Source organism: Pezoporus wallicus, unplaced genomic scaffold, assembly GCF_028554395.1.
Source record: "Pezoporus wallicus isolate ANWC-B61680 ecotype Strahan unplaced genomic scaffold, APGP_CSIRO_Pwel_v1 contig_5069, whole genome shotgun sequence".
Taxonomy (NCBI): domain Eukaryota; kingdom Metazoa; phylum Chordata; class Aves; order Psittaciformes; family Psittacidae; genus Pezoporus; species Pezoporus wallicus.
In genome coordinates, this window is record NW_026642361.1 from 9,089,319 (window position 1) to 9,116,656 (window position 27,338).

General features: G+C 64.1%; 2 protein-coding genes across 2 annotated transcripts; both read left to right on the plus strand.

Annotated features, from left to right (window-relative positions):
* Positions 1–168: 168 nt before the first annotated feature.
* On the plus strand, positions 169–9,019 carry LOC130609932 (inosine-5'-monophosphate dehydrogenase 1-like). The gene is made up of 15 exons (XM_057429392.1): positions 169–254; positions 1,390–1,488; positions 2,165–2,213; positions 2,652–2,753; positions 3,054–3,128; positions 3,251–3,337; positions 3,999–4,086; positions 4,923–5,062; positions 5,594–5,684; positions 6,359–6,442; positions 6,565–6,708; positions 7,432–7,543; positions 7,627–7,746; positions 7,821–7,904; positions 8,739–9,019. Exons 1-15 carry the CDS (start codon positions 235–237, stop codon positions 8,758–8,760), a joined length of 1,317 nt encoding a protein of 438 aa, XP_057285375.1. The 5' UTR covers positions 169–234; the 3' UTR covers positions 8,761–9,019.
* Positions 9,020–16,186: 7,167 nt separating this feature from the next.
* On the plus strand, positions 16,187–24,422 carry RBM28 (RNA binding motif protein 28). The gene is made up of 18 exons (XM_057429391.1): positions 16,187–16,336; positions 17,083–17,250; positions 17,328–17,404; positions 17,481–17,556; positions 17,704–17,796; positions 17,886–17,957; positions 18,163–18,357; positions 19,124–19,205; positions 19,339–19,448; positions 19,520–19,593; positions 20,268–20,403; positions 21,055–21,119; positions 21,217–21,378; positions 22,088–22,222; positions 22,998–23,072; positions 23,147–23,400; positions 23,695–23,794; positions 24,279–24,422. Exons 1-18 carry the CDS (start codon positions 16,210–16,212, stop codon positions 24,399–24,401), a joined length of 2,124 nt encoding a protein of 707 aa, XP_057285374.1. The 5' UTR covers positions 16,187–16,209; the 3' UTR covers positions 24,402–24,422.
* Positions 24,423–27,338: the final 2,916 nt, after the last annotated feature.

Below are 27,338 nucleotides of genomic sequence, written 5' to 3' on the forward strand. Positions count from 1 at the left end.
GTGCAGCATCCAAAGGCCTCATTAATGGGTATCCAGAGCCAAAGGGGCGCCCCAAAAAGGGGGCGGGGGGTCCCTAAAGTTAAAGGGGGGGTCCTGAATGTGATGGGTGCGCTTTGGGGGCTTGAATGCACGTGGATGGAGGGGGGGCGGGGCCAATGAGGGGGGCGGGGGCAATGGAGATAGGCGGGGTTAGGGCCTTCCATCGCTCCTCCCCTCTCCGGCGCTGAGCGCGCCATGGGCGAGGGGGAGCCCAGGTACGGGAAGGGGGGGCACTCGGAAGGCGCTGAGGTGTACTGGGATGGGGGGAGAGCACAGAGGAGCTCCTGGGGCGTCAGTAGACCCCATATGGGGGGTAATGGGGCATGATGAGGTAGCACTGGGGAGGGGTTTGCTGTGGGGGGGTACTGGGAGGTGCGGAGTGGTACTGGGCGGGTACTGGGAGGCGCGGAGGGGGAACTGGGAGTTACTGGGAGGGGGTAGAGAGTGGGCGGGAGTGGAAAGATGGGGGGTTAGAGGGGTTGGGGGGGATTGGGCGATACCGGGAGGCAATGGGGGGGAACTGGGAGGTGATGGGGGAGAACTGGGCGGTGATGGGGGGGACTGGGATGCAGTGGGGAGGATGGAGAGGGGGGTTTGATGTGGAGGGTCCCGGTTCCGGCAATCCTGCCCGTGTGTGTCCGTCCACCCCCTGAGGCCACGCCCAACGCGGGGCTGCTGCGGGAACCGGTACCGCAGCGCGGTGGAGCCCCTCAGGACTCCCCCCACCGGGAACGGGAACCCCCCTGGGAGCCCCCACCCGCACCATGGGCCACAGGGACCCCCACAGAGACCCCGAGTGGGAGTGGGAGCCCCCAGACAGCCCCTGGCATCGGGACCTCCAGTGACACATACACACCCCCCCCGGGAACCCCAACCCCGCAGGCACCCATCCCGGCACCGGGGAGGTGGGGGTCCCTGTCCCGGGGGGGAAGGGGGGGGGGGGGGGTCCCGGTGCCCGTGGGGGATCCTGGAGGTGTCTCTTTGAGGGGGTTCCAGTCCTGGGGGCGGCATGGTCCCGGGTGGGGTCCAGTGCTGGGTAGGGGGGTCACAGTGCTGGGGGGGTCGTGGTAAGGGTAACAGTGCTGGGGAGGGAGGAGCAGTGCTTGGGGGGTCCCAGAACTGGGGTGGGGCTCCGGGCCCGGGGGAGATCCCAGAGGATGTCCGAATGCACGGGCGCGTCCTGGTGTGGGGGTCCCGATGCTCGCTGGGGGGTCCTGGTCCCTATAGGGTGGTCCCGGTGGGGTCCCAGTCCCGGGTGAAGGTGTCCCGGTGCCCACAGGGTGTCCGGGGAGGCCCCGTTGGGGTGTCCCGGTGCCCATGAGGGGTCTGGGGGGTCCCTACGTGCCGCAGCATGGCCGGGTACCTGATCAGCGGCGACACGGGATATGTGCCCGAGGACGGGCTCACGGCGCAGCAGCTCTTCGCCTCCTCCGATGGCCTCAACTACAAGTGAGGGAGACGCCCCCGAACCCTTTTAGAGCCCCCGGAACATCCCAACCCCCCCCCCCCCGAGACCCCAACCCCCCGACCCTGGACCCCAGGCAGCCGGAGACCCCCCCAACCCACCCCCCCAGTCATCACCCCCAGACCTTCCAAGCCCTTTGCCCCCTCCCCCCGGACCCTCCCTAGACCCGACATAAGCCCCCCAAACCCCAGGTACACCCACACCCCCCCAAGACCCTTCCCAGATCTCCCCCCCCAGGCCCCTGTAGACCTCCCCATTGGCTCCCCCAGACCCCTCCCAATCCTCCTGAAGCCCCACCAGGCCCTTCCCATACCCCTCCCTCCCCGACTGCCCCAGGGCCCTCACATCTGCCAAGACTCCCGGGTCCCCCCAGACCCCCTCCAGATCCCACTTTGATCCCTCCAGACCTTCCTAAAGCCCCCCAAGACCCTACCCTGCCCCCCCAAGGCCCCCCCAGACTCCTCATAGACCCCCCATAAGAACCCCCAGGCTGAAACCTGCCCCCGCCATGTGGTCAGGGTGCAGCACCCAGATCCCTGTGCCTGCCCCGCCGTATGTGTGACATTCCCCCAGTGTGGGACTGGGGTGGTTTGAGGGGGCTGGGGGACACTTGGAGGGTCCGTGGTGAGCCCCCCTTGAGCCCTTCATCACCCCCTGCAGTGACTTCCTCATCCTCCCCGGCTTCATTGACTTCACGGCTGATGAGGTGGTGAGTCCTGCCCCCTCCCCCCCCCCGCACCCCCCCTTGGGGTGATGTCCTCCATTGGGGTGAGTCCTGACCCCCCACTGGGATGCTCTCACTGTGACCCCCATTGGGGTGATGTTCCCCATACTCCCACATGTCTCTGTGACCCTCCCCTTAGGGTGACATCCCTCATTCCCCCCACTAGGGTGAGGGGTCCCCCCACCATTGACATCCCTGTGCCCTCTCCACCCCACAGTGATGTCCCCGTGGCACCCCCATGGGGGTGACATCCTCATGATCCCCCCAAGGTGATGTCCCTGGCCCCTCCATTGTAGTGAACTCCCTGTGACCCCCCCGGGTGATCCCCCCCCATAGTGATGTTGCTGTTGCTGTGCCCACGTGGTGCCGTCCCCGTGCCCCCCCCATTGAGGGACATCCGTGGTTCCCCCCCCCCCCCCCCAGGACCTGACCTCGGCTCTCACCCGGACCCTGTCCCTGAGCACCCCCCTCGTGTCCCCTCCCGCCGGGGGCAGCACCGAGGCTGAGCTGGCCATTGCCATGGCGGTGAGCGGGGAGGGGGGGAACACCCCAGAGTGGGTGGGGGGGAGCATTGATGGGTGGGTGGAGGGACTCTGGGGTATGGGAGGCACCATGGGGTGAAGGGGGGGGGGGGATTTTGAGGTGCCGGGGGGGGCACCCTGAAGTGGGGGGGGGGCCTTGGAGTGTCATGGGGGGACCCTGGGTTATGTGGGGGGCACCCCAGGGCATGGGGGGGGGGTGTGGCCCCAGCATGGGGGGGTCACACACATGGGTGCAGGGGCTTCTGGGTGCAGGACCCCTCTGACCCCCTCTGCCGCCCCCCAGCTGATGGGCGGCATTGGCATCATCCACCACAATTGCACCCCTGAGGTGCAGGCCAGCGAGGTGCGCAAGGTGAAGGTAAGGGGGACCCCCACATGGTGTGCTCCTGCCCTATGGGTGCTTCCAACCATCCCATAGGTGTCCCCCATCAGAGGGTCCCCCACCCATGGATGCCCCCTTCCCCCCCCCCCCCCCCCCAGCAATACTCTCAGGACTCGCTCCGGACCCCAGAGCAGCCGCTCGGAGGTCCCCGGGACAGCGACAGCCACAGCCTGGCCCCGGGGCAGGTGATGGGGGGCACAGGGATGCGGGGCGGGATGTCGGATGCAGGATAGGGATGGGGAACAGTGCAGGGGTGGGAGAAGAGGATGAGATGTGGGATGGGATGCAGGGATGTGAGGTGGAATTGGGAGGGTTGGAAGATGGTGGTGGGATGTGGGGCTGGGATGTGGGATGCAAGATTGGGAGGGGGAGCAGGGCAGGAGTGGGAACAGGGGGCAGGATGTGGGGCAGGGGTGGAGTGGAGGGATAGGGTCAGGAATGATGGGATCAAGGATGGGGTAGGATGGGACAAGGATGGACAGGGATGGGGGGGAATGTGGGGATGGATTGGGATGGGACTCAGGGATGGAATGGGAAGCTGGGGTAGGTTTCAGGGGCAGGACAAGATGGGATCAGAAGCTGGGATGGGTCTCGGGGACAGGGATGGGGTGGGATGGAGGGTAGGATGGAGAATAGGGATAGGATTGGACGCAGGGATGGAATGGGATCCGGGATGAGGTGGGGCATGGAGATGGGATTGAATGGGTTGGGACATAGGGATGCAGTGGGAGGGGTTATCAGGGACAGGGTGGGATAGGGTGGGGTTGGTGGGATGAGATGAAGTGGGATGGGGATGGGATTGGATGGGTCAGGTGTGTGCCTGGTCCCACAGACACGTCCCCACAGGCACTGACCAAGCTCCGGGACCTGGTGGTGGCTCCTTCCGGGGTCACCCTCAGGGAGGCCAACAAGGCCCTGGAGCACAGCAAGAGGGGTATGGATGGGGCACCCTGGGGTCACCTCCGCATCCCCCCATCCTTGGGGTCCCATCCATGTCACTCCATCACTGCTCCCTGCCTGGTGTCCCCTCTGTGTCACCCCATCCTTGTCCTTGGGCGTCCTTCCATGTCATCCCATCCTGTTCCTTGGGGTCTCCTTTGCGTCACCTCATCCCTGGTGTCTCCTACATGTCCCCACACCCCCAGTGTCTGCTCTGTTCTCCCCCCCCCCCCCCATCCCTTGGTGTTCCCTCTGTCACTCTGTTCCTGTCCCTCGGTGTCCCCTCCATGACACCCATGCCTACCCCTGGGGTCACCTTTTCATCCCCCCATCCCTGATGTGTCCCACATACCTCACATCCCCTGGGGCCTCCTCTATGTCACCCCATCCTTACAGTCCACTCCTCATCACCTTGCACTCCATGCCTCACATCCCCACTGTCCCCTCCATATCTGCCATTCCCTTGCCTGTGGTCATTTCTATGTCCCTCCATCCCCATCCCTTGGGGCACCCTCTATGTTCTAGTCCCCTGCTGGGATCCCTTCATGTTCCTCACCCTTGGGGTCCTCTCTACATCACCCCATCCCCAGTGTCCCCTCCATATCCCCCCATCCCTAAAGTCACCTCCATGTCACCCTGTTCCTGAAGTTGCATCCATGTCACTTCATCCCTTGGGGCTGCCACATCCCCCCATTCCTTCATGTCACCCCCATGTCCCCCTCTCCCAGTGTCCCCTCCATGTCTCCCCATGTGTGTCCCTTGGGCTCTTTGCCACAGCCCCCATCCCTTGGAGTCCCCTCCACCCGTGACGTGTCCCTGTCCCTGTGGCAGGGCCACGGGTCCGTGCGGGCTGTGCCCCGTCGCTGGATGCGGGGTCGCGGCTGCTGTGCGGGGCGGCCATCGGCACCCGCGAGGACGACAAGTACCGGCTGGACCTGCTGGTGCAGGCACACGTGGACCTGGTGCTGCTGGTGAGGGATGGACATTGGGGGGCACGGGCATGGGGGGACAGCACACTCTGACCTGGGGCTGCTGGGGAGGGACAGACACGGGGGGACATGGGGACACCCCATATCCCAACCTGGTGCTGCTGAGTAAGGGACATGGCAGAAGAATGCTGAGACTGGAGGGGAATATGAGACACAGGGCACCCCAGCCTGCCCTGCACCCCAACCAACAGCCAGACCCACAGCACTGAAATCCTGTTCCCAGAGCATCCCAAACTCTGCACCCCAAATCCTTCCCCCAGGACATCCCAATGCTTCCCCTGCCCTGCACCCCAAACACTGCCCTGCTCCTCACCCTGTGACACCCCAATACCCTGCACAACCCCCCAAATCCTTACCCCTGTACCCCCACGCTCCCCCTGCCCTGCTCCCAACCCCACAGCACCTCAATTCTCAGCCCCACAGCACCCCAAATCTGTCCCTGCCCAGCACCCCAAAACCATGTGTCTGCCCTATGCCTCCCCTCACTGGGTGCCCCCTGTTCCTTGTCCCCAGGACTCATCCCAGGGGAACTCCCGGTTCCAGCTGGGGATGCTCCGGTACATCAAGAGCCGGTACCCGCAGCTCCCAGTCATCGGTGGCACCGGTGAGGGGGGTGGGGAGGGGGTGATGTGGGGCTCAGAATAGGGATGCCAGAGGTGTGGAGCAGGGTGGGAGTTTGGGGTGCAGTGTGGGTGCAGGGCAGGGGCGGTATTGGGGTATCATGGGATAAGGACTGGGGAGCTGTGGGGCAGAATATTGGAATGAAGGGCAGGGACAGCACTGGGATGCCATGGAGTTGGGTATTGGGGTGCTCTTGAGCACAGTTTTGGGGTGCCACGGGGCACTGAGCTGCTCAGGGGGATCATTGGGGTGCAGTGGACCCCATGAGCTAGGGGTATCACGGTGTGGGGATGTCCCATCTCAGTGTGTCCCCTATGGGGTTGTCCCCCATGGGGGTGTTTCTATGAGGGTGTCCCATATTAGCGTGTTCCATGTTGATGTCCCCTCTGCAGGTGTCCCATCTGGGTCTGTCCCCATGGGGGTGTCCTATGGGTTCTGTTCTAAAGAGTGTCTCCTTTGGGATGTCCCATGTCAGGGTCTCCGATGTCAGGGTGTCCCATTTTGTGGTGTCCCACCTAGTTGTCCCTTGGCGGTACCCCTGTCAGGGTGTCCCGTCTCAGTTTGCCCCCAGTGGGGCTGTCCCACGTTGGGGTCTCCCCATGGGGGTGTCCCATGTCGGTGCGTCCCGTTGGGGTATCCCATGTTGTGCTGTTGCAGTGGTCACAGCCGCCCAAGCCAAGAACCTCATCGATGCTGGGGTGGATGCGCTGCGGGTGGGCACCGGCTGCTTCACCCATGAAGGTACCTCCTGACCCCCCAAGCCCCTCAAACCCCCCCCCCAAAGCGCCCCCGTTGCTGCCGCCTTGGGCGCTGTCCGCCCTGCGGGTGCTGAACCCGTGCGGGTGCTGACGCCGTTCCCGCAGCGCAGGCGTGCGGGCGGCCGCAGGGCACCGCCGTTTACCGCGTGGCCGAGTACGCGCGGCGCTTCGGAGTCCCGGTCATCGCCGACGGCGGCCTCCGCACCCTGGGCCACGTGGTGAAGGCGCTGGCGCTCGGCGCCTCCACGGGTAGGGGGGGGCAGTCCATGTACACCAGCGGGGAAAACGGGGCGGGGCGATGGATGGGGCCGCCCCTGCACTCACCCCAAAGCCCAGTATGGGGTCGCTGACCTCACATCTCCGTGCACCCTCTGGGATCCCATCACCCCCCGGCACCCGCATTTGGGGTTATCCGGGGGGGGGGGTGGTGAATGGGGACCCCCTTGTACCCACTTTTGTGGTTATTCTGGAGGGGGTTATGGGTGGAGACCCCTCTGCACCCACCCCAAAACTCATCCCTGGGGGGCTGACCCCCTGTACCCCCCCCCCAATGCTCATACTGGGGTCCTGACACCCCATCTTGTACCCACATTGAGGGATACCTCGAGGGTAGTTGATGGATGGGGACCCCCTGCACCCACGTTTAGGACCACCCGGGGGGGGGGGTTGATGGATAGGACCCTCCTGCACCCACCCCAAGGGGGACCATTACCCCGCCACCCACCCTGGTGCCTCCCCAGCGGGTCCAATGGCTTCGACCCTGCTGTAACCACCCCAAAGCTTACCTTGAGGAGGGCCTGATGCCCCCTGTAGCCCCCTGCTGCCCCCCATTGGGTCCCTGCCCCCCAGTCCCCCCCCTTTTCAGTTCTGACCCCTCCCAAACCTCCCCATTCTCCACCCCGTGGGTCCCTGACCCCCCACCCTTGTGTCATTTGCCCTCCCATACCTAACACCCCCATGTCCCCCCCACAGTGATGCTGGGCTCCCTCCTGACCCCCCCCACCGACCCCCCCCCTGAATTCCTCCCACGCGATGCCACCCGTTTGTCACCGCACCAGGACACAGCCGCTGGCCACCACCACAGGTACATCATAGGGAGGGTCTGGGGCGGGGGGGTCCCTGCACCCTGAACACCCCTTATTACCCCCCCCCCATGTCACCCCATAGCAAGGGGGACCCATCCGGCCCCATCCCAGAGAATTCCATCCATCACTTCATCCCGTACCTGATTGCCGGGATCCAGCATGGGTGCCAGGACATCGGCGCCCGGAGCCTCTCAGTGCTGCGGTAGGTTGAGGGGGGGTCATGGAGGGGGGGCGTTTGGGGGTACCCGACCCCACTGACCACCCAGTCCCCCCCAGGTCCATGATGTACTCGGGGGAGCTGAAGTTCGAGAGGAGGACTATGGCAGCACAGCTTGAGGGGGGCGTCCACGGGCTCCACTCGTAAGGAGAGGGGACAAAGGAAGAGCTTGGGGGGGATATGGGGTGTGGGGTTACACGTGTTGGGCGGGGCACCCAGTGATCCCAGTTTTAGATTATGGGGGGTCCCAGCTACCCTTTGCTCAGGTACTGGGGGGGTCCCAGTGTCCCTGTGCTGGGGTTTGGGGGTCCCAGCTCCTCCCCATTGCCTCAGTGTGAGCTACTGGGGGTTCCAGTCTCCCCCATTGCTAGGTTTCGGTGTTCCCAGCCCCCTCCTTACCCTATTGCCAAGCCCCCCCAGCTATGGTGCACCCTTGTGCTGGGAGTACTGGTCCTGACTGGGAGAGCCTGGGGCACTCGGGGGCTTGACCTTGGGCCCCCTGAGATACTGCAGTGGGTTTTGGGGTCTGGGTGTGGGGCCGGGGCTTCTTGTGTTTGGGTGGCTGCTGATTGGTTGGTTGAGGTGCTGGTTAGCTGTGATTGGCTGTTTGAGGTGATGGTTGGCTGGTTGACCAGGATGCTGGTTGGTCAGTTCATTGCTGGCCAAGATGCTGATTGGTTGGCTAGTCAGGATGCTGGTTGGCTGTGATTGGTCAGCTGGTTGGGATGCTGGTTGACCGGTTGCTGTCCTGTCTGCTGGTTGGTTGATTGGTTGGGGGACCAGGTTGCTCATTTGTTCGTTGAATGGTGGTGAGAATGCTCGTTGGGTGACTGGGTGATCAGTCAGGATGCTGTTTGGCTATGATTGGTCAGATAGTTGGGATGCAGATTGGCAGGATGCTGACCTGGTTGCTCATTGGCTGGCTGATTGAATGACACGCACACCCACCCCCCCGACTCCCCATCTCTGCCCCGCAGATATGAGAAGCGGCTGTACTGAGGATGGGGTCCCCCTGACCCACCCCCCCCGGAGCAGCACCATCACTGGTGCTGCTCTGGGGCTCTTTGCACTATGGGCTGGACTGCCCCGACCCCCCAGCACCCCTCAGGGCCATGGTGCTTGGGGGGGGGCCCAGGGTGCTGCACCCCCCTGAACCCCTTCTTGGGGGGAACACAGGACCCCCCACTCAGGGTCCCTCCGCTCAGGGTCCCCCCATCCTGGAGACATCCCCACCCAGGGGTCACCCCCAACCCAGGGACCCCCCTAGAAGGGACCCCCCCACCCCGGGTGTTTCCCCTACCCAGGGACCTCATACCCAGGGATCCCCCATCTCAGGGTGTCCCCCCCACAGGGACCCCCCCCCATAACCAGGGAGCCCCCCCCCAAGGGACCCCCCAATCCAGAATCCAGGGACTGCCCATCCCAGGGGTCCCCAGCAGGCTGAGGGGGACCCCGTTATATCAGGTATTAATAAAGTAATAGAGCATCCCATGGTGTGGGTGTTGCATGGAACACACGTGGCACATGTGATAAACATGTGATACACGTGACACACGTGACATGGCTTCGCACACCTGGGGACAGCTGGGTCACCCCGAAGCGGTGTTGCACAGTGGGGTGGGCTTGCATGACGTGACATGGCTTTACACACTGTGACACGTGTTTGCACATGGAGACAAGGGTTTGCAACCCTAGCAGAGGTTTGGACACCATGGTTTGCCCTTGCACACCATGGGCACAGCCTTGCACAGCATGGCACATGTTTGCACACCGGGGCACGGCCTTGTCCTCCAGGACACAGGTTTGTGTCCCACATGTGGCAGAAGTGATGTCTCGGCTGAGGAAGAGGAGGGCAGAGGGAGCTGCAGTGGCGCACCCATCAGCACCAGTGCCACCATGAGTACCAGTGCCACCATCACCACGCGTGTGAGCAGCGGGCAAGTGTGAGCGATGTAACCGTGGGAGACGAGAGGGGCCGAGCTCACCCGATCGGAGCCGAGTCGAGTCGAGTGCGACCGAACGGGGCCGAGCGCGGCCGAGTTTACCCGAGCGGCATCGAGCGGGGCCGAGCTCAGCCGAGTGGAGCCAAGTGCGACCGAGAGGAACCGAGCGGAGCCGAACGGAGCCGAACGGAGCCGAGCTCAGCCGAGCCGAGCGGGCCTCCGCCGGGTCCTAGTGCCCGCGTCCATCGCGGAGGAGGAGGATGAGGAGGAGGGGGTGAAGAGGAGGGTGAAGAAGGGGGGGGCTGTAAAGGTGGGGTGGGGGGAGGTGAGGGGAGGGGCCGGTGCCGCTGAGACCGGTGCTGCCGCGGAGCGGGGCCGCGGCTGGAGCCGCCGCCGAGGCCGGTGGGTGCTTGGGGGGGGGGGGGGGGGGGGGGGCTTTCCACGGACGGGGGTGTGGGGAAGGGGTGTGTCAGGTATGGGGGTGCTGGGGTGCAGGGGTTTGGGGTGTCCAGGGCGATGGGGTGCCCGGTATTGGGGTGCTGGGTACGGGAGTGCAAGGTGCTGGGTATTGGGGTGCCCAGGATACCTTGGGTGCAGGGGTTTGGGGTGCTGCTTTGCTGGGGTGCACGATGTTGAGGTGCTAGGGTGAAGGGTGCTGGATGCTGGGGTACCCAGGGGTTTTGGGGTGTGTGGTGTAGGGTGCACGGGGATGGGGTGCCCATGGTGCTGGGTTTCGGGGTTCATGGTGCGGGGAGCTCCGTGTTGGGGGTGCAGGGCGATCGGTGCGGGTGCTGCGTGCCCAGGGTGGAGGGGTTTGGGGTGCGTTACACCAGGGTGCTGGGTGCAGGGGTGCTGGGGGGTGTTGGGGTGCTGGAGGTGGGTGCCCCCCCCCCCGCTGTCTCACGCTCACACGCGCTGTCACGCGTGCACACCCACACGCGGTGTCACACGCACACGGCCACCCACGCGTGCACGCGGTGGCGGGAGCGTGGGGGGCGGGTGCGCGTGCAAGGGGGGTGCGCGGTGAGGGGGTGCGAGGGGGAGCGCAGGGGGGTGCGCGCAACCACGCGTGTGCTGCCACGCGCATGGGACCCGCGGTGATCCCGTGTCTCGCGCGCGTGCACCCCACGGGGTCCGTGTGTGTCACCCGTGGGTGCTGCACCGGGACGTGCGGGTGTGCCCCCCCCCCCCCCCCGCCCCCCATGTGTGCCCTTGCCCTCCCCCCCCCCCCGGGCCCGGGCCCCGCACGGTGCCGGTGCCGCTGGGTCCCGTCACGTCACATCCAGCGGGACTCGGCCGATGTGACACCAGAGACAGCTCCTGTCACTCGCATTAGGGACAGGCACCGGGCGGGGGGGGGGACACACCGGGTCATGGGGGGACCCAGGTAATGGGGGGAACCAGGTCACGGGGGGAGGGTTCCATCACGCTCCAATGAGCTCCATGGGCCCCGTGGTGCTGGGGGTGCTGAACGCTGTGGAGCTGTGGGGGCTGTGGGGCTGCCCATGGTTGTGTGCCATAGGAATGGCTGCGCCTCGGGGATGACAGTGTTGTGAGGCTGGCCATGGGGCAGAGTGTGCCATACGGCTGGGTGTTCTTGTGGGGCTCAGTGGGCTGTGGGGCTGGGTGTGTGCCATGGGGTGGATGATGTGCCATGGGGCTGGCTGTTCCATGGGGATGACTGCGCCATGGGGCTTCGTGTGCTGCAGGGCTGGCCATGGGGCTGGCTGTGATGTAGGGTAGGATGCGTGCTGTGGGGTTGAGTGTGCCATGGGGTGGGCTATGTCCTGCGGGGCTGGCTGTGATGTGGGACTATCTGAACCCTATGGGTCTGGCTGGGTGCCATGGGTCTGGCTGTGCCGTGGGGTGGCTGCTGTCAGACCCCCGCAGACCCCATAGCGGTGCCCAGCTCCGTGTAACCACCACCCCCACCCCCCCCTCCGCAGATGTCTCTAGCGATGTCCCCAGTGGGGCCGGGCGCTGCCCCCCACCTGCTGCTGGCCCTGCTCTGCCTGCCCCCCATCTATGGGGCTCCCCACAGCGACGCCCCCCCCGTCTTGTCCCTCAACCTCGGCCTCAACTTCAAGATCAAGGTGCGAAGTCGGCCCCCCCCCCGCCCCACATCGCCCCCCCAGCCCCACAGCCTGTCCCCATTGGGGTCAGGCTGGGACCCCGGTGACGAGACGGGCTCTGGGACGCCCCCATTGGCAATGGGGGGCTTTGGGGGCGTCCCCCCCCCAAAGGGGACCACCCCATCTGAGAAGCACAAGGGGCTGGAGCTGGACATCGCCATTGACCTGACAGCGGGGCTGGACCCCAAAGTGGGGTCGTCCCCCCCCAGCCTCCTGCAGGGCCCCCCTATGGCCGGTGAGTGCCCCCCAACACCGGCCTGGGGTCCCCTCCCCAATATTAAGGCCCCCCCCCCCAATCTGTGGGTCCGTGTCTCCCCCCCCCAGGGTCCCTGGCTCCCACGGTGCCCCCCAAGTTGAGCTTTGAGGCGCTGGGGGGGGGCAACGGCTCCTGGGGGCAGGAGGAGGGCGGCAGCGGCAGCACCGAGCCAGGTGAGGGGAATGGGGGGAATGGGGGGGTCCTGGGCGGGTGTTGGAGGGCCCGGGGGGGGGGATCCGGGGGAGTTCCTGGTGGGATTTGGGTGTCATGGAGGTGAGTGAGGGGTCCTGGGAATGGGGAATGGGGGCTATGGGTTAATGGGAGCTCAGGGGGGGCCTGGAGGGGAAATAAAGTGGGATCCGGGGGGGGGGGGGGGGGGGAGGAGTTGAGGAGGGTCTGGGGTGCTGTTGATGGGTCCTAGGGGGAGTCTTGGGGGTCTCTAAAGGGGGTATAGGGGGGTCCGGGTGGGATTGGGGGCATCATCGAAGAGAGGGGGTCCTGGGAGGGGAATGGGGGCTCCTGGGGGGATTAATGGGGGAGTAGGGGGAGCCTGGGGGGATTGGAGGGTTTGGGAGCCCCAGGTGGAAGAGATCCGGGGGAGGGGGGGCTTAAGGGAGTCGAGGGTGGGATCGGGGGGTACTGGGGTTGTTTTGGGGTCTTAGGGGAGTCGGGGGGGGATCGGGGGGGCATTGAGGGTGACTGGGGGTGATTTGGGGTCTCTTATGGGGGGCAGGGGGCTCCCGGAGGGTTCTGGGGTGTCCCGGGGGGGGGTGGGTGCCCAGTGGTGTCCTGGTGCTACGCGGGGCAGTCCGCGCTACACGGGGGTGCGGGGCGGGCGTGCACATCCCGCGCGGGTGCTCACCCCCCTGACCCCCCCTTTCCCCTCTCTGCAGCCCCGCCCACCCTCTCCTCCTCCCCCTGCCCCCCGCCGTCGCGGTGCCCCCCCCACCCGCGCGCCTCCCCCGCGCCTTTCTCGTGGCCCCCGCACTTCCTCCCCCCGCCCCGCAGCTGGGGCGCGGCCGCGGGCGCGTGGGGCCGGGCGTGGCCCGCGCACGTGTTCGGGGCGGGGGCGGTGTTCGCGGCGCTGGCGCTGCTGGGGCTCGCGCTGCTGCTGCGGGGGGGCGCGGGGCGCGCGGCGCGGCCGCGGGGGGCGCTGCTGGCGGTGGCGGGGGCCGCGCGCGCGCTCCCGCTGCTGCTGGACCCGTACGAGCGGCGGGGGCTGCTCCCCGCGCCCTGCGCGCGCCTCCTCTTCGAGCTGCCCTTCCCGTGCCTGGGCTGGGGGCTGGCGCGGGGCCTGGCGCGCCCCCTGCCGGCCGCGCTGGCGCTGCTGCACCTGGCGCTGGCGGCCGGCGCCGTGCTCGCGGTGGCGGGGCTGGGCCGCGCGGGGGCGCTGCTGCTGCTGCCGCGGGGCGGGTTCGTGGCGCTGGCGCTGGGGCTGGCGCTGGCGCTGCCCGCGGGGGGCGGCTGCCGCGGGGGGGCGCTCCTCGGGAGCGCCGTGGGGGTGCTGGGGGCGCTGGGCAGCGCCGTGCTGCAGGTGTACGGGGTGCTCGCGGCCGTGGGGTGGGCGGGAGCGGGGCCGCAGGGGCCCTGGGGGTGGTGGGGGCTGCAGCTGGGGTGCCGGGTGGCGGAGGTGGCCATGGGGGGCACGGTGGCCGCCATGGCCATGGTCAAGCCGATGTCGCAGCGGCGCCCCGCGGAGCAGCCGGAGGGGGGCGGCGAGGCGGGAGCCGGGGATGCGGGGGGGGGATCCAGCGGTGGGGCACCCCCCGAGGCCACGGAGGGGGACGGGGACCCCACGGCCGGGTACCGGCCCCCGACGCCCATCAACCTGCGGCGCAGCATCGACGAGGCGCTGGGGGCGCGGCACGGGATCGGCCGCGATGTGAGCGGGTTGGGCTGGAATGGGCTGGGAACGGGGTGGAACATGCTGGGAATGGGGGGCAATGGGGGCTCCAGGGTGGGGGGCAGCGGCAAGGCCACGGTCCCGAGTGTGGAAGGAACCCTGACGCCGAGTCTCGGGACATCTGTGACGTTGTCGAGTCTTGGGGCAACCTTGACGTCGAGTCTCGATGGGGTCCTGAGCTCTGGTCTTGACGCAACCTTGGTCTCGAGCCCTGGGACAGCCTTGGCCTCGAGCGTGGGTACAGCCACGACACCAAGCATTGTGACAACCGTGACCTCAAGCCTTGGTACTCCCATGGCAGCAACTCTTGACCCAACCGTAACGACGACTCTTGGCCCAACCATGACCCAAAGTCTTGGCGCATCCGTGGCCCCAAGTCTTGGAGCAAGCACAGCATCAAGTCTTAATGCAACCGCAGCCTCAAGTCCCGGCACCACCAGCACACCTGCAGCCACCACAACCAGTGCACCGGTGCTCAGCACAACCAGCAAACCAGAGCTCAGCACCACACGCATCGGCACAACCATGGCCTCAAGTCTTGGCACAACCACGACATCAAGTGTTGGTACCACTGTGACATCAAGTACTGGCGCCACCAGCACACCAGGTCTTGATACAGCCATGGCCCCAGATCTTGGTGCAACCACAACTCTTGGAGCAACCACAACCCCTGTTGGTACAACCATGACATCAAGTGTTGGTACAACCACAACCCCCAGTGTTGGTACCACCATGACATCAAATGTTGGTACAACCACAACCCCCAGTGTTGGTACCACCATGACATCAAGTGTTGGTACAGCCACAACCCCAAGTGTTGGTGCAACCACAACCACCAGTGTTGGTACCACCATGACTCTGGCTCTCAACACAACCATGACCTCAAGCGTTGGCACAACCATGACCCCAAGCGTTAGCTCAACCACAACCTCAAGCCTTGGCACGAGCAGCACACCAGCTCTTGGCACAACTGCAGCACCTCTTGGAGCACCCACGACCCCGAGTGTTGCCACAACCATGGCCCCAAGTCCTGGCACCTCCACCACAGGACCCAGCCCCACCGGCATCCCTGCCTTGCACTGCTCCTCCTCCGGCACTGGGGCCCTCGCGGTGTCCCCAGGGGTCCAGGACAGTGCCCTCCTGTCCCCACAGGGCAGTGACACCATAGACTTGTAGGGGGGCATCCCCAAACCCCCTCATGGTGCTGGGGGCACCCAGTGGGGCTGGGACCCCCCCTCGGACCCCCAAGTGCTCTGGAGACCTCCCCAAGAGACCCCATCTGCCCCCCAGGTCCCTGGGACCCCCCATGTCCTTGAGACCCTCAAGTGCTGATGACAACCTGGGACCCCTCCAAACACCCCCAAGGTCCCTGGGACCCCCACATACGGGTGACATCAAAGCCCCCCCATATCCTTGTGCTGATGAGAACTTGGGGACCCCCCAGCAGCCTCCAAAGTCCCTGTGACCCCCCCCAAGTATGAGCAAGAACCTGGAGCCCCCCATGTCCTTGAGCCCCCCAAGTGCTGATGACACCCTGGGGACCCTCCCAGCCCCTCAGACCCCCCAAGTGGTGACAATCTGAGCCCCCCTCCCGTGCCCCAGGGCCCCCCCTTTAACAAGCCCTCCCCACTCAACCGCTGGGGGGAGGGATATTAGGGGGTGCCCCCCCTTGTACCCAATAAAGTGCCACGCACAAAGGGTGTGAGTGTGACCGCGCGGGACCCCCACAACGGGGAGTGCCCCCACACTGTGACCCCCACATAATCCCCCTGTGACCCTTGGGTGGGACCCTCAAACCCCACCACGACCCCTATGACCCCTGGTATGGGACACCCAAGACCCCCTCTAACCCTTCGTAGGGGAGCCCCGAGCCCCCTGGCCCCACAGCCTTTATAATGGGACCTTCGGTACCCCTCACACCCCTGGGATGGGACCCCCACGATCCCCACCACCCTTGGGACAAGGACCCCCAACCGCCCTTGATCCCCAAGTCCCTGTGATGGGAACCCTTGAGACCCCATAGGGTCCCCGTGACCCCCCAGTTGACCCCTGGGATATGCCCCCCAAGCCCCTGTGGGAGTGTGTCCCCCCATGTGGGACCCCCAAAACCCCTCCGCATCCTTCTCCCCGCGGTTCTCCTCCGCGCCGCCAGTGGGCGCTCTCTCCCCCCGGCCTCCTATGTGTCCCGCCCCCTCCTGCACTGCGCGGTCCAAGATGGCGGCGCCCCGCAGCCGCACGGTGCTGGTGCGGGGCCTGCCCGCGGCCGCCACCGACGCGGAGCTGCAGCAGCTCTTCGGGAGCATCGGGCCCCTGCGGCGCGGCTTCGTCGTCACAGAGAAGGGTCCGGGGGGGCTGGGACCGGCGGCTGGGGGAGCTGGGAGTGAGGTTTGGGGTCTGGGAGACCCGGAACCGGGATCGGGGGTGCTGAGAGGGGCCAAGACTGGAGTCTGGGGGGCTGTAAGTGGCTGAGACCGCGGTTTTGGTGTGCCAGGACTGGGGTTTTAGGATCAGGAGGGGGCTGGGACCAGAGTCTGGGGGATTGGGGGGGCTGGGAATGGGGTTTGGAGGGGATGAAGGAGACCAGGGCCAGGGAGGAGGGCTGGGACTCGGCTATGGGTATGGGCTGAGGGGCTTCAAGGGGGCTGGAGAAGGGGATGCGGCCGAGCTCTGGGACCAGGGTTTTGGGGGGCCGAGTGGCCTGGGGCTGGGGTCTGGTGGGTGCTGAGCAGGGCTTGGACCAAAGAGGGACCCAGAGACAGCATTTGGGGTGCTGGGACCAGGGGCTGGGGGGGGGGGGCAGGACCAGGGTTGGGGGGCTACAGAGGTCTGGGACCAGGGTTTAGGGATGCTGCTGTGTCCTGAGACCTGTTTATTGGGGGGGTCCCAGAGGACACTGTGTGGCAGGAATTTGGGGGGGACAGGATTTGGGGGTCGTGGGGACCCCCAGAGCCATTGTCTAGGACTGTTGAATGGGGGGGTCACATTTGTGACCCCCAGTTTGGGGATGCCAGGAAGGGGGTTCAGGAGGGGCAGTATTTGGGGTGTCAGCACTTGGCTCCCCCTTTCTCCCCCCGTTGTCTCCCCCAGGCACCCAGAGGAGCCGTGGCTTTGGCTACGTCACCTTCTCCCTGGCCGAGGATGCCCAAAGAGCCCTTGAGGAGCCCCCGCCATGGGGCAGCCATCGCCTGACCGTGACTCCCGCCCGGCGCCGGGGGCAGAAACCCCCCCGGGGGGGGGCAGTGCAGGAGGCAGGAGGTGAGAGGGGGTCCCCGGTCCTATCCTGCACCCCCAGAGGGGAGCTGAGTATTCTCAATGCCCATTGCCCCCCACAGGGAACCCCCAGCAGGCGAAGCAGCCCCGGCCGGCATCCAGGAAAGCGCGTTTGATTGTCCGCAACCTCAGCTTCAAGGTTTGGGGGGGTCTTGAGAGAGCCTGGGAGGGGGGGTTTGGGGACCACCAGTTCACCCCCTGCCCCCCACCCCCAGTGCTCAGAGGAGGAGCTGAGGGATCTCTTCTCGCCCTATGGCTCTGTGCTGGAGGTGAACATCCCCAAGAAGGCAGGTAAATCCCATCCCCCCTGCCTCATAGGGGTGGGTTTTGGGGTGATGCCCCCCCCCCCCTCCAAAGGGCAGGTTGGATGTGGGGGGGTGCTGGGGGGACTTGGAGCAGCATGGGGGGGTTCGGAGCAGCATTCCAGGCTCTCGGCAGATGGGAAGATGCGAGGATTCGCCTTCGTGCAGCTCAGGAACGTGCTGGAAGCAACCAAAGCACTTCGGGGGATGAACATGAAGGAGATTAAAGGTTTGGGGGAGCGGAGGAGGAGGCTTTGGGGGGTCTCTCAGAAGTGGGGGGTACTCATGGGGTCCCCCCATGTTCCTTTGCCTCCCCAGGGCGGCCGGTGGCTGTGGATTGGGCTGTGGCCAAGGACAAGTACCAGGCAACAGAGGGGACCCAGGGTGAGGGTCCTGCACGCCATAACCCCCCTGAGCACCTCAAACCCCACCCTGCGCACCCCAACACCCCCCCCCCCCCCCCCCCCCCCCAGGCCTGACCGGGGACCCTCCCCCGAGTGGTTTTGGGGGTGTTTGAACAGCATTGGTGGCCTTTGTGGGGGGCACTGGGGGTTACTTGGGGTGATGGTCACTGCTGGTACCTGGTGCTGTGCAGGGGGCAAGGAGGAACCTGGTGGGGGTGGAGAGAAGAAGGAGGAGGAAGAGCAGAATGAGGAGGAAAAGGAGGAGGAGCAAAAAGAAGAGGAAGAGGGAGAAGAAGAGGAGGAAGAAGGTGATGATGGAGGCAGCGAGGATCACAGTGAGCAGGAGAATGAGGATGAGGAAGAGGATGATGATGAGGAGGATGAAGGTGTGTTCTGCTCGGGGTGGATGAGGGTGGCAGTGGCTGGGTTAGAGGAGGGTGGGGGAGCTCCCCTTGGATTGAGGGGGCTCTTCTGGGGGTCTAGGGGTGGTTCCTCTAGGATTTGTGTGCTGCCATTGGGCTTGAGGGGGGTGGTTCCTGGCGATCAGGGGGAGTTTCCCTTAGGGGGCTGCCAATGGGTTTGGGGGTTTCCCCAGTAGATCATGGGGCAGTCCCTTGGGGGAATCCCTGGGGGTTTGGAGAGGACTCCCCTGGGATTTGGGTGCTGCCATGGGGGTTTGGGGGGGGTGGGATGTATCCTGGGTGTCTGGTGGGGTTCCCTTGGACTGGGGGGAGGGTCCTCTTGTATTGGGGGGCCTGTCCTGGAGATTTGGGGGGCGTTTCCCTGGGATTTTAGAGGTTCCCTGGTGATTGAGGGGACTCCACTGGGATTAGGGTGGGAAATCCCGTCGGGATCTGGGGGAGGTTTCCCCTTGGATTGGAGGGGGCTCCCAGTGGATCTAGGGGGTCTCATCTGACGAGTTGCCCCTGGGATCTGCGGGGTGCTACCCAGGGGTCTGGGGGTGTTTCCATGGGATTGGGGGTTCCCCTGTAAGTATGGGGGGGGTCTCCCCATTGGATTGGGGATTTCTCCATGGGATTTAGGGGGGTTCATGTTGGGGTCCAGGGGGTTCTCTCTGAGGTTCTGGGGCTCTTCCCACGCTGGGGAGGTTCAGCAGTGCCCCCCCAACCCCCCTCCCCCATCCATCTCCAGCTGTGAAGACACCTAAAAAGCGCTGTGGCCGGGGGGGTGCCCCCCCGTCTGATGTGGGTGAGGGCAGGACCGTGTTCATCAGGTGAGCGCTGCAATGCAGGGGGGGAGCACACTTTGGGGTCCTCCCTGCCACTGGGGGGGGTCACTGTGGATGTGGGGGGCCCATGTCCCCCCCTGACAGCCACTCCTGTCCCCCGTCCCGTCCCCCCCCCCAGGAACCTGTCTTTTGACACGGAGGAGGAGGCACTGGGCACACTGCTGCAGCGCTTTGGGGAGCTCAAGTACGTGCGAGTGGTGCTGCACCCCGACACCGAGCACTCCAAAGGTAAGGGGGGGGGGCACTGGAGGGGGGAACCCCCTTTGTTTCCCCCCAGTAACCCCCTTTCTGCCCCCCAGGTTGTGCCTTCGCCCAGTTCCAGACGCAAGAAGCTGCCCAGAAGTGCCTTGATGCGGCTCAGGGCGATGGGGAGGTGAGAGGGGGGACAGGGACCCCCCCGGGGGATGAGAGACCCCCATAGGTGACAAAGGGACCCCCTTGGAGTGATGAGGGACCCCCTGGGTGACAATGGGTTCCTTCCTGGTGGCAAAAGCAGCGCCCCAAGGCAGTAAAAAGACCCCATGAGGTAACAAGGAACTCGCATAGATGATGAGGCCCCCCCCCCCCAGGGTGACAAGGGACCTCTTCAGGGCAATAAGGACCCCCCTTGGGGTGACAAGGACCCCCATAGGTGATGAAAGCCCCCCCAGGATAATAAGGAACTCCCTCAGGGCAACAAGGGACTGCCCCCATTTAACAGAAAGACACCTTGTGGGGTGACAACCCCCCAGAGCAACAATAGGCCCCCCCCCCAGTGCAATAAAGGGCCACCCCAATGTGACAAGGGACCACCCTAGGGCAATAAGCAACACCCTAGGGTGACAGAGACTCCCAACAGGGTGACAAAGGACCCCTCCCCAGGATGTCAAGGAACCCCCATAGGTGACAAAGGGCCTCACAGGGCAATAAGGGACCCCCCAGGAGTGACATCGGGGTTGGAGCATCACCATCCCACCCCTGTAGGTTCAGGGGTTACCTTTGGGGCCCTCTCCATTCTGGGGGTCATCCCCCTATTGTGGGGTTCCCAATGGGTTCCCACCGGTGCAGGGTGGGGGCCTGCGCCTGGACGGGCGCCTGCTCCGCATGGACCAGGCCGTGACCCGCGAGGAGGCGCGGAAGCTGCGGGGCTGCAAGGAGCCGAAGCCAGCGGGGACCCGGAACCTCTACCTGGCGCGGGAGGGCTGTGAGTGGGGACCCCCAAGCACCCCCTTACTCCTGTGACCCCCACTTTGTGCCCCCCCAGAACCAGCTTTTTGTACCCTAACCCTCTCTGTGACCCCAAATCCCATTATTTTTCACCTAAATCCCTGGGCTTTACATCCCCAAACCCCCTTTTGTTGCCTCCCCCATATCTCCCCCCCCCCCCCCCAGCTGCTCTTTTGCCTCCCAAATGCCCCTTTTTGTTCCCCTGAGCCCCCTTTTCCCCCTTCAGAATACCCGGGGTTTGCCCCTCCCACAACCTTCTTTTGGTCCCCCTAAACCCCCTTTTGCCCCCTCTCCCTTTTTTCCCCCAAACCCCTCCTATTTGGCCCCTGGAACCGCCTTTTTTGCTCCCCCAAAACCTTTTTGACCTCCTAAAACCCCATTTTTGACCCATCCAAACCCCATTTTTGGCGCCCCCCAATCCCTTTTTCTACTCCCGAACCCACTTTTTGCCCCCCCCAAATCCCCTTTTGAGCCCCTCCAACCACCATTTCTCTTCCCAAACCTTTTTTACCTCCCCAGTCCCCCTTTTTGCCTCCCCCAAACCCAAACTCCTTTTATCCCCACCCCCCATCTCCCTTTTTAACCCCTCAAACCCTTTTATTCCTCCTGCATTCCCCCCGCCCCGCAGTGATCCGGGCCGGGACGAAAGCAGCTGAGGGGGTGAGCGATGCTGACATGGCCAAGCGAGCTCGGGTGAGTGTGACCCCTGCAGCACCTTGTGTGTGTCCCATTCCCCCGCCCCCTGTTTTGGGGTACCACGGGCCCCCATGACCCCCCCTGACCCCCTCAGTTTGAGGAGCTGAAGGCGCAGAAGCTGCGGGACCCCAACATCTTTGTGTCGCGCACCCGGCTCTGCATCCACAACCTGCCCAAGGCCATCGACAGCACCCGCCTGCGCCAGGTCCTGCGCCGCCTCCTGGGGGGGGGGGGCAAGGGCCCCTGCATCAAGGAGGTGGGACCCCCCCCCCCCCCCCCCCCCCCAGGGATCCCTCCATGTGCTCCTGTGTGCTGGGGCCTCACTGGGAGAGGGGTTTGGGGGGGGGCAGAATCAGTGGGTGTCCCCCCTGTGTTCTCTCTGGGATGGGTTTGCAGGTGCATGGGATGTGGGTATCTCTCAAGTATCCCCCCTGTACCCTCTGGGGAGGTTTTGGGGTTGCAGGGGATGTGGGTGTCCCCCTCTTTGTGTCCCCCCCCAGAATTCTCCTACGGTCTGTGTCTCCCATGGGAGTAGGTTTGCTGGCAGAGGCAGTGTTCATCCCCCATGTGTCCTTTGTGGGGTGGGTTTTGGGGTGCAGGGGAGGTGGGTGTTCCCCCAGTGTGCCTCCTGTGTCCCCTGCCATGTGCTCCTGTGCTCTCTGTCCCCACTGGGGTGGGTTTTAGGGGTGCAGAGGGGCTTGGTGTGTCTCCCCATGTCCCCCTATGTCTTCTCTGAGATGGGTTTTTGGGGGTACAGAGGCTCTGGGTGTCATCCCCCCCAGTGTCCCCTCTCGGCGGGTTTGGGGGTGATGGGTGCAGAGGTAGTGGATGTCCTTCCCCCCTCATCCATGTCCCCCCAGTGTCCCCTGTGCTCTGTGTCCCCCCAAGGGTGGGTTTGGGGGTGCAGCAGCTCTGGCTGTCCCCCCATGTGTCCGCATCTCCCCCCTGTCCCCCCCGCCCTGCAGTGCCGGGTGATGCGGGAGCAGCGGGGCCAGGGGCAGTCTCTGGGGTTCGCCTTTGTGGGCTTTGGGACGCACGAGGAGGCGCTGGGGGCCCTGCGCAGCATCAACAACAACCCCCGGCTCTTCGGGGCGCACAAGGTGGGGGCACTGCCGGGGGGGGGGGGGAGGCGGAGGGGGCGCTGAACTCCCCCCGGGGCATCCACAGCCCCCCAGACCCTGCACTTTACCTAAGGGGGCTTAAGAGGTCCTGTCTGTCACCAACCCCCTGCAGCCCTATAGCCCGCCTCAGTACCCCAATATCCCCCTTGCACCCCAATAACCACCCAGAGCACCCCTATAACCCCCCTCACCCCTATATCACCCTCAGCATCCCTGTAAGCCCCCTGTAACCTTAATCCTTCTCCACAGCACCTCTGTAACCCTCTAGCACCTTTATTGCCCCCCTTTGCCCCTATAACCCCCTGCACCACTATAACATCCCATCGCTCCTATATCTTTCCCAGCACCCTTTTACCACTCACAGCACCCCTATATCAACCCTCCACACCCCTGTAATCCCATCCAGATCCTTACACCCACCACCACTTAGCCCCCCTTCTCCCTGCACCCCTGTGCCCTCCCAAGTACACCCCACCAGCAGGGCCCCTCCATGCCCTCCCACTCTGCCCTATAGGGCCCCAAGGGGGTCTCCCCATGCCCTTTGGGGGAGTTGCCCCCCATCTATCCCCCCAAGCCCTAGGTGGGTGCCCCGCATTTGTGTGTCCCCCATTCGTGTTCATCACCCCATTCATATCCTGTCCCATTGATAATTCCCCCATTCATCACCCCCATTTACCCCCCTGTTCATTCCCTCCCATTTATCCCCCCTTCACCCCTCTTTTCACCCCCCTTCACCCCCATTCCTGCCCCACAGCGCCCCATCGTGGAGTTCTCCCTCGAGGACCGGCGGAAGCTGAAGCTGAAGGAGCAGCGAACCCAGCGCAGCCTCGTGGGTGCCCCCCACCCTTTTGGGTCACCCCCTTCATCCCCCCATCCCCATTGCTCACCCTTTGCCCCCCCCAGCTCAAGCTGAAGCAGATGCAAGCGGCGGCAGCAGCAACCCCCGAACCGGCTGCACCCCAGAAGAAGCCCCACGGGAAGAGGGGTGCCCCTGAAGGGGGGCAGGACCCCCAGGCCCCCCCCTCGGCCTCCCGGGAGCCCCCCCAGCCCTGGTCCGGGTTCCGCACGGATCCGCACGCGGGGAGGGTGACGCTTCCGGATGGGTCCACAAGGAGGAAGGTGCTGGCGCTGCCCTCACACCGTGGGCCCAAGATCAGGTATGGGGGGGCCCTTCTTCCTTCCCCCCTTCCTCTTCCTCTCCCCCTTCATCTGCTTTCCCCTTCCTTATCTTCCTCCTCCTCTTCATTTTCTTCCTTCTCTTTGTCACCTTCTTCCTAATCCCTCCCTCTTCTTCCCTCCTTCTTCCTGCCCCATTGAGGGATCCCCATCTTCCCCCTCCCCTCCTGCGCCCAAATCCCCTCTGGGTGCTGGTTGGCAGCACCCATGGGGGTATATTGGCACCCAGGAGGGTACTGAGCACCCACGGGTGCCCCTTTGCTCCCTGCCCCCAGGAAGCGGGACAAGGGAAAGGTGAAGCCCGCCCCCAAGCAGAAGCAGCCTAAGGCCAAAGCCCAGAGGAGAAAAGAGAATCACAAGGTTCCCCCCTCCAAGGTAAGGACTCCCCAACCCCTCCATGTGCTTTTGGGGTATCATGTCCCCCTAACTGTGGGTGCAGGGGGGGGGTCTCCTCACCCCCTTCCCCTGGCCCTGCAGCCCCAATGGGACTGGATGGGTGGGGGCATGGATTTGGGGATCCCCATCCTTCTGTGGGGATTGGGGGCAAGTTGGGGACCCCCATCCTTTACCCCCTTGGATGGGTGAGGGGCGGGTGCTTGGGGACCCCTGTGCTGCTCCCTATACCCATGGTGGCTCTGAGGGGGGTGATTTGGGGACCCCGCTACCTCGGGTATAGGGGGGCATGACTCGGGGGGGGGGTGTGTGGTTGGAGACCCCCACCTCATGTGGCATTTGGGGCTCCCCCTTTCTTGGGTGGTTGGATTGGGGGGTGTGGGCTTGGTAGCCCCCATGTCGGGTGGGGGTGGATTTGGGGTGATGGGGGGGGTTTGGAGCCCCCCATCTCACCCCCCCACCTCAGGCTCGCAGGGAGGGCCCTGGGGGAGCCGAGGCCCGGTTCAATGCCCTGGTGGAGCGGTACAAGAGGAAGATCCTGGGCAGTGACCCACACACAGCCAAGAGGAGCAAGTGGTTTGAGAGCTGAGACCCCCCCAGCACCCAGACCCCCCCATGGGTGCTGCTCCCCCCACCCCCCCACACTGTGTAAAAGTATTGAAGTATATTTTAATATAAAGCTTTTGGAGGATAAAAGGTGCCCTCAGGTCCCTGTGTCCTCTCGTGTGCCCCTCCCACCATGTGTCCCCTTATGTGCCCCCCCCCATCACCTTTCATGTGTCCTTGTGTCCCCTCTTGTCCTTCCATGTCCTTGTATCCCCCCACATCCCCCTGTGCCCCTTCCTGTCCCTGTGTCCCCCAGTGTCCCAGTGTTGGTGGCTGCTGAACCCCCCGGGTCTGAGTCAGCTCAAATGTGACCTCGTGTGACCCCGTGTCCTGGTGAGCCCCTGGTTCAGACCCTGCTTTGGGGTCCCTGCACCAGGCGGGGGTTGGGGTTACCGGAGCAGCTGCTACCGTGGTTGTTGTCACCATTGTCACCATTGTCACCATCCACATGGGCATTCAATCAGAAGAATGAATAATTCTGTGATAATTCAATATAACAATAGTAACAATAGTAAAATGATGATAAAATAAGAATTGGATAATAATTCAAGAGTGGCAATACTAGTAATAACAATGCTAATAATAATGTGATAATGAAAATATTGGGCATTCAGTTATAACAACAATAAAATAAGGATTTAATACAAATACAATAATGATGCCCTGGTAATAAAATAATGATAAATAATTCAATGATAAAAATAACATTAATAAATTACAAAATGAAATAATCCACTAATAACGATAATTAAACATGAATTCCATGATAATAAATTAAGACTTTCATAGTTAATGCTAACAGTATTTTAATTAATAAAACTTCAGTACTAATCACTAATTGTACCTAAATCAGAATATAATAAGAAGAATTTGGTCATAGTTTGATACAATAATAGCAATAAAATGGGAAAATATTAACAGTAAAATAATGAATTAATAAATAGTGATAGAGTAACAAAAAATGATGAAATGGCAATAAACACTAAAATAACGATATGGTCATAAAATGACAGGAAAATAATTAAATATTAATAAATTACTAAGAAAATAATAAAATAGTAATAACAGTAAAAGGACAAGAACATAAGGAAATAGCATAAAATAACAGTCAAATAATGAAATATTAATAAAATAGTAATAAAATAAGAGCAATCACAGCAGTGTGTCCCGTACCCCCCCGTGTCCCATTAACAGCCTGGGTCCCCCCTATGTGTCCCCCCTGTGTCCCCCACGTCTGCCCATGTCCTCCTCATTAAAAGCCCGGGTCCCCCATGTCATTCCATGTCTACCCCCCCCATTAACACCCCATATCCCTCCATGTCCCTCCCCATTAACACCCCATGTCCCCCTATGTCCCATCTCTCCCCATTAACATCCTGGCTCCCCCCTATTGTCCCCATATGTTCCCCCTTTATGCCCCCCATTAACACCCTGGACCCCCCCCCCCCTCCATCTTGTGCACGTCACCACCCCGGGTCCATGTCCCCCCCCCCTACATGTTCCTCCCCCCGTTAACACCCGCGTTCCCCCCTTGCCCCCCCGCTAACATCCCATCTCCCCCCCCTCCAGTCCCCGCTCCAGCGCATCGAGGCAGCGGCGCAGCCGGGCCAGGGTCACCCCTGCCGCCGTGTGGGGCGCCTCTGCCACGGCGGGGGGGGCGGGGGGCGGCGCGGGGGGGGGCGGTGGCGGGGGGGGGCAGCGCAGGAGTGCGCCCATGGCCCCCAGCAGGTGCCGCAACGTCTCCAGGTCCGTGGCCACCTGCGCCAGCGGCGCCGCCCCCCCGGCGCCCCCTCCCGGCAGCGCCCCCAGCAGGCGCTGGAAGAGCTGCAGGCGCTGCCCCATCGCCCCCAGCCCCGGAGGGGGGGGCGGCCCCTCCAGCACCGCCCCCAGCCCGCGGATCTGCACCCCCAGCGGGAACAGCTGTGGGGGGACACGGGGGGGTCAGCACCCACAGACACCCCCACACAGACAACCCCCGCCAGCTATGGGGGTCCCCCACCATCCACGTCACTGACCCCCCCCTCAGCTTCTTCAGCCTTGGGGACCCCACATCTGGGCATGGGGATCCCCCCTCCCAGCATCTACCCCTTGGGAACATCCCTATCCAGGGCATAGACACACCCCCCCCGCCAAGCCATGGGGAACCCCCCCTGGGAATACCCCTCCTCCCAAACGAACTGTCCTTTGGAACCCCCCAAATCTGGGCCCAGAGACCCCACCACCACACACAGCCATGGGGGACCCCTCCTGGAGACCCCGAGTTTGGGCACAGAACCCTCAGCAATGGGATCCCCTATGGGGACCTCCTATGGTGACCCCCTATTCAGCATCCCCCCCCCCAGGGGACCTCCAATCCCTGCCTCAAAGCACCCCCTAAACCCTACAGCCATGGGGACCTTTCTCCTGGGACCCCTAGTTAGGGCACAGGGACCCCCTATCCAGCATCCCACCCATGAGGGTCCCCAATCTGTGCCTCAGAGATCCCCCCCAGCCGTGCTGGGCCCCCCCCCCCCCCCGAGACTCCCAATTTAGGCACAGACACCTCCCCCCTCCTTCTATATCCCCCCTCTGCCCCCCCCCCATCTCCCCTCGTCCATTCTGCGTGCCCCCCATGGGCTACCGTGAGGCTCCCCCCTCCCCTTTCCTGACCCGGGGCCGTCTTGGGGACCCCCCCCCTCACCTGCAGGCGCTGGAGGCGGGTGCTGAGGGTGCGGATCAGGTTCTTCGCATCCACCCGCACCCTGTCCAGCCCCACGGGGCGCCCCGCTCCCGCGGGCAGCCCCAGGCACAGCAGCGCCCAGAGCGGCGCGGCCGGGCCCCACATGGCACCGGCACTGGGACACGAGGGGGGACCCAAAACCTGCCCGAGGAGCCTCGGGGGGGGGGGGGGGGGAATGAGAGCGGGGAGTGAGCCCCTGGT

Bases quoted from the DNA above. Each gene is read 5' to 3' on its own strand.
- LOC130609932 (XM_057429392.1), top strand. From the start codon at position 235: ATGGGCGAGGGGGAGCCCAG. The intron at 2,754-3,053 runs GTGAGCGGGGAG...GCCGCCCCCCAG, and splicing joins AGCTGGCCATTGCCATGGCG to CTGATGGGCGGCATTGGCAT. The intron at 5,063-5,593 runs GTGAGGGATGGA...CCTTGTCCCCAG, and splicing joins ACGTGGACCTGGTGCTGCTG to GACTCATCCCAGGGGAACTC.
- RBM28 (XM_057429391.1), top strand. From the start codon at position 16,210: ATGGCGGCGCCCCGCAGCCGCACGGTGCTGGTGCGGGGCCTGCCCGCG. The intron at 21,379-22,087 runs GTGGGACCCCCC...CCCGCCCTGCAG, and splicing joins AGGGCCCCTGCATCAAGGAG to TGCCGGGTGATGCGGGAGCA. The intron at 23,073-23,146 runs GTGGGTGCCCCC...TGCCCCCCCCAG, and splicing joins AGCGAACCCAGCGCAGCCTC to CTCAAGCTGAAGCAGATGCA.